This window comes from Mizuhopecten yessoensis, unplaced genomic scaffold (assembly GCF_002113885.1).
Source record: "Mizuhopecten yessoensis strain PY_sf001 unplaced genomic scaffold, ASM211388v2 scaffold8657, whole genome shotgun sequence".
In the NCBI taxonomy this organism is placed as follows: Eukaryota; Metazoa; Mollusca; class Bivalvia; order Pectinida; family Pectinidae; genus Mizuhopecten; species Mizuhopecten yessoensis.
The window spans coordinates 22,225-35,520 of record NW_018407656.1 but is presented as its reverse complement, the minus strand read 5'-3'; the positions used below and the strand labels follow the sequence as shown (position 1 = coordinate 35,520).

Here is a 13,296-nt window from a genome sequence, read left to right as displayed (position 1 = left end):
AGCCAGGAGTTGAGTCACTGTTCCGTGTCAGACTGTAGTTGCGCCTGGAGTTGAGTCACTGTTCCGTGTAAGACTGTATTTGAGCCTGGAGTTGAGTCACTGTTCCGTGTCGGACTTTAGTTGAGCCTGAAGTTAAGTCACTGTTCCGTGTCTGACTGTAGTTGAATGTCAGAGTTGAGTCACTGATCCGTGTCAGACTGTAGTTGAGCCTGGAGTTGCGTCACTGTTCCATGTCTGACTGTAGTTGAATGGCAAAGATGAGTCACTGTTCCGTGTCAGACTGTAGTTGAGGCTGGAGTTGAGTCACTGTTCCGTTGCAGACTGTAGTTGAATGTCAGAGTTGAGTCACTGGGCCTGGTGTTGAGTCACTGTTCCATGTGGGACTGTAGTTGAGCCTGGAGTTGAGTCACTGTTCCGGGTCAGACTGGAGTTGAGCCTGGAGTTGAGTCACTGTTCCGTTTCAGGCTGTAGTTGAATGTCAGAGTTGAGTCACTGTTCCGTGTCAGAATGTAGTTGAGCCTGGAGTTGAGTCACTGTTCCGGGTCAGACTGGAGTTGAGCCTGGAGTTGAGTCACTGTTCCGTCTTAGGCTGTCGTTGAGCCTGGAGTTGAGTCACTGTTCCGTGTAAGACTGTATTTGAGCCTGGAGTTGAGTCACTGTTCCGTGTAAGACTGTATTTGAGCCTGGAGTTGAGTCACTGTTCCGTGTCGGACTTTAGTTGAGCCTGAAGTTAAGTCACTGTTCCGTGTCTGACTGTAGTTGAATGTCAGAGTTGAGTCACTGATCCGTGTCAGACTGTAGTTGAGCCTGGAGTTGAGTCACTGTTCCGTTTCAGACTGTAGTTGAATGTCAGAGTTGAGTCACTGTTCCGTGTCAGACTGTAGTTGAGCCTGGAGTTGAGTCACTGTTCCGTGTCAGACTGTAGTTGAATGTCAGAGATGATCTCCTGTGCCAGCTGTCGTACTTCTGGACTTTTATTTTGAAGAATTTGCTGTGTTTCCACTATTGGGCCCGCCCCTCTGCCCCAGGGAGTCAGACCCAACATTTATACAAAATATAGTCCCCCTTCACCAAAGGATGATTTAGACCAAATATGGACAAAATCCTGTCATTCCTACAGAAGAAGAGGAATTTTAAAGAATTTGCTAAATTACCCCTATTGGGCCCCACCCCTCAGGCCCCAAGGGGGGCCACACCCAACGTTTATACAAAAATGATTTCCCTTCACCATAGGATACCACTATTCAAATTTGGTCGAAATTCCTTATCCCCGACAATAGAAGAAGAATTTTAAAGGTTTTACCTCTATTTCCCCTATTCGGCCCAGCCCCTCTGCCCCAAGGGGGGCCACACCAACCATATATACAAAATTGAGTCCCCTTGGCCTTAGGATACTCCAGACTAAATCAAGATAAAATGTCTTAATCCCTACTGTAGAAGAAGGATTTTAGAGGTTCCGTGTCAGACTGTAGTTGAGCCTGGAGTTGAGTCACTGTTCCATGTCAGACTGTAGTTGAATGTCAGAGATGATCTCCTGTGCCAGCTGTCGTACTTCTGGACTTTTATGCTTAGTCAGTTGTTGTAATGCTGACATTGGCAGCTGAAAATATCAAAAAATTCTTAAACAAACAAAATATCAATTCAAGCATCCTCTTACCAAACCATTCATTACAATTATGACATTATCTATAACTCCACTTCCTGTAACCTTGGTCAAAGGGAGCTTATACCCCAGACAAAAATTCTCTATAGAACAGATATTTGACATCATCTGATCAAAATAAAACAAACTGCTTAAAGAGCTGAAATTTGATGTAGCTGTGATTACATTCAAATTCCCATTTCTGTTCATAAAACTAGCAATAATTTAACATCTTACCACTTCATTGAGCTCAAGTATGGCCCCAACCCGAGATCCGTCACACAGGATAGACTGGATCAAACGTAGTGTATTTGTCTTGTTCTCACTCTCCTTCTCATCTGAAACCAGGGTAATACTGTATTTATTTATTACGAGGGTAATACTGTATTTATTACCAGTGTAATATTGTATAAATTACCACGATAAAACTGTATAAATTACCAGGGTAATACTGTATTAATTACCAGGGTAATACTGTATTTATTGCCAGGATAATACTGTATAAAATACCAGGGTAATACTGTATTTATTTCCAGGGTAATACTGTATAAAGTACCAGGGTAATACTGTATTAATTACCAAAGTAATACTGTATTAATTACCAAAGTAATACTGTATTAATAACCAGGGTAATACTGTATAAATTACCAGAGAAATACTGTATAAATCACTAGGGTAATACTGTATTAATAACCAGGGTAATACTGTATTAACTACCAGAGAAATACTGTATAAATCACCAGGGTAATACTGTATTAATTACCAGGGTAATACTATATTAACTACCAGAGAAATACTGTATAAATCACCAGGGTAATACTGTATTAATAACCAGGGTAATACTGTATTAACTACCAGAGAAATACTGTATAAATTACCAAGATAATACTGTATTAATTACCAGGGTAATACTGTATTAATTACCAGGGTAATACTATATTAACTACCAGAGAAATACTGTATAAATCACCAGGGTAAAAGTGTATAAATTACCAGGGTAATACTGTATAAATTACCAGGGTAATACTGTTTTAACTACCAGAGAAATACTGTATAAATAACTAGGGTAAAACTGTATAAATTACCAGGGTAATACTGTATTAATTACCAAAGTAATTACCAGGGTAATACTGTATTTATTACCAGGGTAAAACTGTATAAATTACCAGAGAAATACTGTATAAATTACCGGGGTAAAACTGTATAAATTACCAGAGTAATACTGTATTAACTACCAGAGAAATACTGTATGAATTACCAGGGTATTACTGTATAAACTACCAGAGAAATACTGTATTAATTACCAAAGTATTACCAGAGCAATACTGTATCAATTACCAGGGTATTACTGTATAAAATACCAGGGTAATACTGTATTAACTACCAGAGAAATACTGTATAATTTACCAGGGTTACTGTATTAATTACCAGGGCAATACTGTTTAAATTACCAGGGTAATTCTGCATCAATTAGATAATAACTTATTCCTAAACATTTTATTTCGATCATCGAAACATTTCTTCCAAAATTTCCAAACATAAATGCTATATATTTCATTTGCCTACAAAATCTGATAACTCTAAAGAACTTTTTCTTGGTGAGTTGGGAAAAGGTCCCTGAGGTCAATAGAGAATAATCTTCCAAATATTATTAAATTTAATAAATGGTAAAAATCCTTGAAGGACTGGCTTTGATGTATGTTGATAATTAAAACTTAGCCAACATTTATATTTTTCAACTCTTTATTCATATTCAATTTCATCTTAAAGACTAAACAAGAGGCCCAGAGGGCCTGTATCGCTCAGCTGGAAATGTTAGCAAAATTGAAGTTGAAATAGCCAGGTTTTGCTGTACATGTATTACATGGTTCATATTTATACTGTATACAATTGGACGAAATCCTGTCATTCCTACAGAAAAAGGAGGATTTTGAAGAATTTGCTTTGTTTACACAATTGGGCCTCGCCCCTCTACCCCAAGGGGGGTCAGACCCACTGTTGATACAAAATTAGTTCCCCTTTACCAAAGGATGCTTTAGACCAAATATGGACATAATCCGTTGTCATTCCTACAAAAGAAGAAGGATTTTTAATCTATTTTTCGATTTTCCCTATTTGGCTCGCCCCTCTGCCCACAGTTTATACAAAATTGGTTCCCCTTAACCCAAGGGTGCTTCCGCCCAAATTTGGACAAAATCCTAGCTGTCATTCCTACAAAAGAATAAGTATTTTGAAGAATTTGCTGTGTTTCCACTATTGGGCCCGCCCCTCTGCCCCAGGGAGTCAGACCCAACATTTATACAAAATATAGTCCCCCTTCACCAAAGGATGATTTAGACCAAATATGGACAAAATCCTGTCATTCCTACAGAAGAAGAGGAATTTTAAAGAATTTGCTAAATTACCCCTATTGGGCCCCACCCCTCAGGCCCCAAGGGGGGCCACACCCAACGTTTATACAAAAATGGTTTCCCTTCACCATAGGATACCACTATTCAAATTTGGTCGAAATTCCTTATCCCCTACAATAGAAGAAGAATTTTAAAGGTTTTACCTCTATTTCCCCTATTCGGCCCAGCCCCTCTGCCCCAAGGGGGGCCACACCAACCATGTATACAAAATTGAGTCCCCTTGGCCTAAGGATACTCCAGACTAAATCAAGATAAAATGTCTTAATCCCTACTGTAAAAGAAGGATTTTAGAGGTTTCACCTCTATTTTCCCTATTCGGCCCTGCCCCTCTGCCCCAAGGGTGGCCACACCCACCGTTTATGCAATGTCCCCTTGGGCCAAGGATGATCCAGACCAAATTTAGTCAAAATCTACTTGGCCGTTCAAGACTAGTAGCGTTTTAACGGAAAAGTTGACGGACGGACGACGGACGCTGCGGTATGGGATAAAACTCAAAATGATCAGTAATCAAGTATTATTCATTTTTGATGTTAGATATTGCATTGTCATCTAAATACAAGATGAAAATTTTCAAGAGATTTTGTGAATGGGGACCAATTTTAGCCCCAAAATGACCTTCAAAAAAGCCCTGTCCATGTGAAATAGGAGATACGCTCTATGTTGGGACAGGAGGATGGACATAATGTAGAAAGATGAAGTGGAAACCTTTAGTCCCTTCCGTTCCTAAGGCTAGGGGGACTTGCAGACAATTGACAGAAAGTGCTGGCAGTTCAGTCACTTGGCTTTTTGCATTTGGCTTAACACGCAAAACTCACTCGGATATGATTTGAGTAATTATTTTACACTACAGATACCAGTACAAAACCCCCGGCTCCCTCTTGGTATGGATATCAGTTGCTTACTCTGTAGATGCAAGTGACTTACCCTGTAAGATCCAGGAGAGTGACCCAAGCATGCCTCCTTTGGAGTTGATATACTTGATTCCTTTCTGGTTGATACTGATGTTGTACAACGCCATGAGGATCAAACTGCAGACAGAATCATAATACATAATACTCACTTGTTTAACAGACTCGGAACAAGTTCAATGTAAACAGTCAAGAGAGAGCTGAACCTCCAGATTCATGAACATGTATGATGTTGTTGTCCCTTATAACTGAGGTAACAGCTTACTACTACATCAAATATTCTGGATAATGTATTAGTTTGCTACTTAAAAACATTCCTCTTTCTTCATTTTTTGTTTTATTTGGACTGTTTTCCCAGTACTTTTAACAGCAAAGATTTAAATACATGAAAGAAATACATTTTTTTTTTTTTATTAAATTTGATACATTACCATTTTTTCCCACAAAAACATCTCTCCTACCCTGTGGGAGTTCAATCCTTCAACCTCTTTATCACTCTACCCTATGTCTACTGTAACTTCATTCCACCTAGACCATTCCACACGGATCATTAACAAGCGTCTAATTACCCCAATTATCTTCTGCAGATCAACATATATATGCCAAGCAGAGTCAATATATCAAACACCTACTTTTTTAATCGAGCACTTTTGCCATTGGGAGCTTCGGATAAAACGTTGAGGTAGGTATCAATGACATGTCGTCCGTTCTGGTTAGTAATGAGGAAGTCTCGGCCATACGCAGATGCTGCTATGTCTGAATATGAAACAAATTATTTGTAAGAGACAAATTTTGTAGTCTCAGAGCAAGTAAAATTTAATACAGAGATGAAGGTTTGAATAATTATTTCAATCCCCAAAAAGTTCAACATCAATGCGAACATTTGTTAAAAGTAAATATTTTGTGTTCAAAATACTGTGGGAACTGTATATTTCAACTTTGAAAGAAACATGTAAAGTTGATTTTCAGTCGAACCATCTATACCATCTATGTGAATATATTCAGTGCTTGTGTTTATGTAAATTTGGGATGGGACCTTTTTGTCTCATTTTGGAAAGAAAATAAACCAACTGGGAAAGATACTTTCAAGAGTAAACTGCATAATTTGGGAACTTGATTTAAATAACATTTTTGCCCCAAAATGCACTTTTATATACATTTATTGATTACTTGAATGGTGAAATGAGAAATTTGGCAACAAGAAGTATTACCTAAGAAATAGACCACCAAAATATTTGTTTTTTCAACAAGAGCATTAAATAACCAAAGAAGTTATAAACAAATTTGGATAGCTGAAATATGTACAGTCCTGAGTATATCAGCAGGCAACATTACAAACTTGTGATAATTCCACAAAGAGCCAAGATAAACTGCGTTTCCTCCTGGTCATCTTTCGGCCAGTCCGACTTGTAGGCGGACACATAGCTCTGTAGGGTACTGGTAACTAGACACAGAAACTCGTCCACTTTGGTCTGTTCAAGTATAAACATACAGTGAAATTAATTTATTATTTCAAAAGTAAACTTGGACCATGATCCTTAAAAAATCATTCATTCAGCTCTGTAACCTCAGTCCTGAATACAAAATTATTGTCCTACCTGTAGTACCATTTAAAACACTATTTATAGTTGTATAAATGTCTGGGTTTTATTTTCAAAATCTAGTACATTAACTAATCTGCAGTCTTCAAATTTGTCAAAAAGTATCTGTATTGATATTTACAACAAGAGTACCGCAGGGCGGAACAATATACGCCCTGCGAATGCCATGTAGTGTTATATACTTTCTTACATTGAAATAAGATCTGCATCATTCTAAGAGTGGTAAGCTGACATGCTATAAAAAATGAAGAAAATCTCCGGACAAAAAATCAAATACTGAAATGAACAAAGGGCAATAACTTTTGCAAAAATCGTCGAATCAAAATTCTATTAAGGGAGACATAATTTCTTATCATGATTATAATGTATATCAAGTTTCAAAGAGATCGGTTGAAAATGTAGGAGGAGATTGCCGGACCAAAATCCAATGTTAAAACAAAGGGCAATAACATTTGCAAAAATTGTCGAATCAATGTAGGAGGAGATCTCCGGACAAAAAATCAAATACTGAAATGAACAAAGGGCAATAATTTTTGGAAAAAATTTCGAATCAAAATTCTTTTAAGGGAGACACAAGTTAATATCATGATTATAATGTATATCAAGTTTCAAAGAGATCAGTCGAAAATTTAGGAGGAGATTGCCCGACAAACAAAAGTTTACGCCAGACGGACGGACGACGCCATACCATAATACTCCCACCAAATTTGACGGGCGTATAAAAACCGTGACCTTTCAACTTTGACCTGTATTTCACCTAGAACACTTTTGTTTTTGAATTAACGCATGTCGTCTCGATATGACCATAGCTGTTGAGTGGATGTTAAACAACAAACAAATGTACCAATGCTGGATCAGCTCTGTGTTGTGCTTCTTGAAATAAACATGTACAATGACAATTGATGATGTCGCTTATCTCCATTGAACTTTGATGGACATTGGGAGGTCAAGGTCATGGTAGCTGTATAAGTTCAAGGTCATGTCCTTACCCCGACCAGGATGGACTGGATGCTCTCCTCACATCGAGATACCCTCCAGAGTAGTGTACAGCAGGCAGACCCCAGACTGGAGCAGTAGTCAGACTGCTGAGATAGCTGTTGGCCCAGGTCCCGAACCTCACATCGTAACTGCATGTTGTCCTGTACACACAGAAGAGAAAGTGAACTACAACACCATATCAGGTTCTCACATGAACAATTGGACATAGCTGCAAAAACATAGCTTTCCGATGACAAGATTTCTTTGTTTATATATTGCCTATGCCGGCCGGGGCAGAGGAGGCCAGGTATTAATATTAGTACTAACATGGACACAGCAGTCATCTGTTACACACTCTGTAGATAAACTAAACTGACCTCACAGTGCAATTTACACAGCTACCAGACTTTACAGTCATATCCTTCATTGACTATATTTCACACCCTCTTTTTCTCTGATGACATCGAAAGTGTCTAGGTTCACAGTGAATGGCCTAACCTGCTTTTCCTTCTGACAGTCTGCGATGGCCACCTCACAGCGAGACTTCCAGTGTTGTGTTTCTGCCTCTGCCTCTTCATATTTCTGTTTGAGCCAGACAATTTCTAAAAATAACAAAACATATGGTGTGACCTAAAAAAATTGACCAGCTTTGATGAGCGATATTGTTTCAAATCTGTTGTTAACAGCAGAAATTGAAATGCTGACTGAACATTCTCATAACATATAGAAGATGATATCTTTATTTACTTATATTTCAACTCTAGTTGAACTCAATGCAGCTATCAAATGTTACCTGTTTCACATTGCCTGTGCATATGCATACATGTATATTTTCAGATTTTATGAAGGGAGATAACTTTTGACGTTTTTTGACAAAGATACCTCTTGTATGAGATTTGACATTTTTACTGGGACGGACATGGGCAACACTTAATATTTCCGCCCCATTTTATGGCAGGGGCATAAATAGTCAAACAGCCAACTGCTAGATCAAATTGTTTTGTCCTTTCAAGTTATGTCTGGTTTCCTGTCTAATTAGACATTCAATTACTGCAGCTTCACATTCTAGAAGATGTAGAACTTCAAAATTTAGCGATTCTCCACTTCATGCTTATAAAAAGATGGCCGCTGTAGACTTGCAGCTGAGCCTGTGCACTGCATCTAGACATTATTCTTCCGCAATGATGCGTCAGAAAATTTAAATATGACATTTAAAATATGTTTTTATGTTTTGTTTCTTCATAATTTGGCTGTATTGAACTATCAGCATACACCATCATTTTGTTAATGGTCCTTCAGTGATAGACTCTTTTTATTTAACATTACAAGACTGTGTCTTCGGAGTTGAAGACTTTGTTGAAGGAGGGAGGAATGTAGTGGAACCTGACTGGGTAGATCATCTGTGACCAGTTAGCTCAATTGGTAAGGGCGTCCGTCTAGAGTTCGGAGGATCCCGGGTTCGAACCCTGGTCTGGCCGTTGCATTTCTCTTTATCCTGTTTCATTTCTACAGCTCCAAAGAGACTGTTGTCCTTGAACCCAGACCAGGGGCTGCCACCAACTGAACCCTTCTCACTTCACAAAATCATGGATATCATTAATATGCCCCTGATGTGCACCCCCACACCCCTTAAACTGGTAATCCTGAATCTGCCCCTGGCTGCCATTTGAATTATTATCTTTTATTTTTTTTCTAATTGACTGCTTGATCACATTGTTTAAATCATTAGCAAAAGATAAGAACCAGCATTTTCTGTCTTACAACAAAATGTTGTTACAGTACAGTACCCATTTCTAAATTGTCGATCTTGCTTATAGCATTGGTCACCCGTTTGTTGACAACTTTGGGGAAGTTCTGTCTGAGCTGTGTGATCTCAGTGGCAAGGCGTGCCAGGTCATCTCTCTGCACAATCACCCTATCCTGCAAAACGAAAAATTGTAAGTGCAATGGTATAAAAATCTCTATATCTAACGTTAGGTCATAGCACAGGGGCTCGTTACAAACGTCTGAAATACACATAGGCTATATTGATATGGGTCACAGCACACATAAACATACACAAGGGAAGAAGCTTCGTCAGAGCACTACCGGTACCGCCAAATTTCAAATGAAGATTTTACAACACTTACTTTTGTTATCTTTTCCAGGAAACTGCAGCGATAGCTTCGTTTTACAATTATAGTTAAGTAACCCATAATGAATATGTGTGTAGGCAGTCATCTATTACACACACTAAAGCACTTTTGTGAAGAATGTGCAGATTTGCTGCCATGGTTAACTTGCTACTGACCAGAAATACTGAAAGGACCAGTGTTCTTAACACTCTGTTACAGTTAGATGTTATACATGTACTTATATCAAAATCATTGTATGTTTATGTGTGCTGTGACCCATATCAGTATAGCATGTGTTTTTCAGACATTTGTAACGAACCCCTGTGGTCAGTGACTCATACTGTCACTGACCACAGGGTCACGTTACAAATGTCTGAAATACACATATGCTATACTGATACGGGTCACAACACACATAAACGTATGTGTATATGTGTTGTGAACCGTATCAGTATAGCATATGTGTATTTCAGATATTTGTAACGTGACCCTGTGCACTGACTACTCTGTACAGTAGGCTATATTGAATGTAAACAACTTACAAATAAAATGAAAGACAATAAAAAGATCTACATCTCCTGATAAAGCACCTTCTTCGTATATATCTCATATGTTATTTTACAAAAGTTGGCTGGTTTAAAATGTGATTTGGTCTGTTCAAATAGAAGTTACTGAAAAACCTGCCCCACCTCCGCTTTGCTCATCGTGTTTATTTGGATTTCCCGCCAGCAATACTGCCACAAAGCAGTTCAGAGGTAGCATTTTACGACATTGGCTACCGCGGGTAGTCGAGGGTGATTCGAGATTCATGTTATTCATAATAAGGCGGCAGGCTGGTAGTTAGTAATGTGTTAAGGAAAATACATTGCCATGCTTTTTAAATGCACAAAATGAATTAAGACGTGTTGATAAACGTTTCTTTTTACAAGTTTTTTTTTATCAGTTTTGTCTCTTCTATTTAATTAAAAACAACGAAACTTACAAAAGATGACAAATCCACGGTGGCTGGCAGGGGCGGGTCCAGGTGAGGGCGTAATGGGCGTACGCCCTCAAAAGGGCAAAGTGAATATATGAAAGCAATATGACCAGGAAAATACGTCATGATGCAAAGTTATAGGAAGTTCCAATATGGCAGCTGCCGAAAATAGTTCAATTTATGATATTTTTCCATTCTGTATTTCTTTCGATGTTTTTCACTGACAAATCAGGTTGCTGTGCAATGAGATTGTTTTAACTTTTGTCAGCCAATTATTGCAAAAACACTTCATGTAGTGGATTATAATATATCACGTAGAACATTATTAATATCGTCGCAACCCATGTACTGAATATTTGTCAGAAAAGGTACAGTAACGTATACGTCATACAAAAAAAGGAAAATGGAAATCTCGAAGTACATGTCGTATTGCAATTTCCTTGTACCGTTAGGTAGATTCCCGGCCACATCTGTCCGGCTTTACGAGAAATTATTACACTACACATTATTGTTATTAGTGTTTATAGTCGTAAGTCATGCAGCATAATAATTATAATTACAAAAACATTGACAAGCACTCGTCAAACTGGGCCGCCTATTGAACTTCCTGGTGCCATGATTTATAATGTTTACAAAAAAGCTTCCGTTTGGTGATGTCAAAGGGTACTAAGAAAGTGCTGAGTACATTTTTGTAACGTTCGATTTCGCAAACTGGTGGTTATGCGAATGGTCATTTCAGTTGATTTGATTGTCACATGTCAGAATGAAATACACGTTTACCTTCCATAACAGAGGTTACATACACAACGTTTGAATATCTCTTGTATTTGTAGAGTTGTTGTAATGACTTGACTTGATTGGTATGATGTTAATGGACCACAAGAAGTCAAGATAAACCTTTAATTTCCATCTTGGAAAGGACCACGTATATACATTGTAGAGCTTTTTTTAGCCATTTTGTATAAATCGCCAATTCTGTTTATATGAATATCATCCTGCTACAAATGATCCACAATGATACATTATGATAAGAAGATGGCTGGGGTTCATAAATATTACAGAAACTGGCGTAATTTTCGGTAAGTTGTGAAAATAACGTTTTCACTAATATGAGCGTGGTGATGAGATTATATATGTTATATTAACGGACTATTTGAATGTTACAAAACGGTCCTAATCTGTTAGTTTACTGTATCCCGCCCATGTTCAAACCTTACTTTACACAAGATGTATGGATCGGATCTGGAGGAACATTTTGTAAAACGGAAGGTCAATATATTGTAAACAAGTTGACTAAGTTCCAAAATGTGTAAGTACATGTATGTCATACAGGGGACAAAAACAAACTATCGATATGTGGTACTTTGTGAAAATCCGAAGCAGTCTCGTAAAATATATATGTTTATAAACTATTACGACCTTTTTATTTTAGCTCGGTCGATACATGGTGTTGTCAACCTAATGAAACATAAACGTCGGACTTTAAAGCACACCGGTAATTTGTCGTCATAAAAGTAAAAGGATCAAACACAGTTTTTGCAACTTATTCTCTCCCATTTTCTCGATCAAATCACAGATTCATAAAATCATTTATCGACCTCGTTAAATTGAGTCCGTATACATTTCTGTATCGCCACATAATATGAAGGCATGGCTGTGTCAACAACTTCTTCAACAAAAGTGGATTGTGACATTTGACCCAATTTATTGCGCACAACATACATATTTCTGTAATAAACTGATCATTGTTTTGTCAGAAAGGTTTTGCTTTAGTCCTTTATTATATCATTTGCTGTAAACCTCTGATAATTTATCTTTGAAAGATAGTCTACCGTATTTAACGGCCAGCAACTGACAAGAGTCATGACACTTTTGTCAGGTAGGTAAATGTAATATTTCAATTCACATTTTGAAACAAAACTAAATGTTTATATGTGAAAGCGTGTTTTTGCGTTTATTGCATGACATATGTCCTGAGTCGCGTTGATTTCCAGAAAATACTTGAACGCGGTGACCATTCCCGTTAATACAATAATAATAATAATATACAGCATTTATATATCGCCCTATATAATTTGTAAAATTACTCTAAGGCGCTTTACAACAAATGGATAATAGTAATGGTTATAATTGTGAAAACAATCAATAAAGGCTTGCAATCACTTTCATACATTTAACAAGCAATGTGCACATAATTGAACAAATAAAAGGGTGGTGTTTACATGACGTCTTTGCAAAGATTCTAAAATACAGACGTGAAGAGGTGAGTTTTTATGTTCCTCTTGAACTTGGCCAGGGTATTCGACTTCCTAATAGCAGATGGTAAGCTATTCCACAACGTAGCCGAAACCCTCCCAAAGCATCTGTTTCCGTAGGTCACAGTACGAGATTTTGGGACACACAACAAAGATTCCGACTCCGACCGCAGTGATCTTGACGGCTGATACAGGGGAACAAGTTCCTGTAGGTACGGAGGAGCTGTTCCATTCAGTGCCTTGTATGTGTATACCAGAATTTTGTACTGCTGCCTGTATCGTATATGTAACCAGTGCAACGAATAAAGCGCAGGTGTGATGTGCTCTCTCTTTCGAGTACGAGTAACTAGCCGTGCTGCAGTGTTCTGGACCCTCTGCAGACGACTAGTTAGTTTGTCAGATATACCACAG

The 13,296-nt window shown here is 38.0% G+C and overlaps 1 protein-coding gene across 2 annotated transcripts; it reads right to left on the bottom strand.

Annotated features, from left to right (window-relative positions):
* Positions 1–786: 786 nt before the first annotated feature.
* LOC110456325 (heat shock factor 2-binding protein-like) lies at positions 787–10,381 on the bottom strand. Of its 2 annotated transcripts, XM_021507001.1 has the most exons (10): positions 10,344–10,381; positions 9,328–9,460; positions 8,039–8,142; positions 7,552–7,701; positions 6,301–6,433; positions 5,594–5,717; positions 4,978–5,081; positions 1,880–1,980; positions 1,502–1,600; positions 787–830 (listed from the first exon to the last, which is right to left on the bottom strand). In XM_021507001.1, exons 1-10 carry the CDS (start codon positions 10,356–10,358, stop codon positions 819–821), a joined length of 975 nt encoding a protein of 324 aa, XP_021362676.1. In that variant the 5' UTR covers positions 10,359–10,381; the 3' UTR covers positions 787–818. The 2 variants fall into 2 exon arrangements, with proteins under 2 accessions (XP_021362676.1, XP_021362678.1); XM_021507003.1 differs by lacking the exon at positions 787–830 and having other exon boundaries at positions 1,460–1,600.
* Between the last annotated feature and the right edge of the window lie 2,915 nt (positions 10,382–13,296).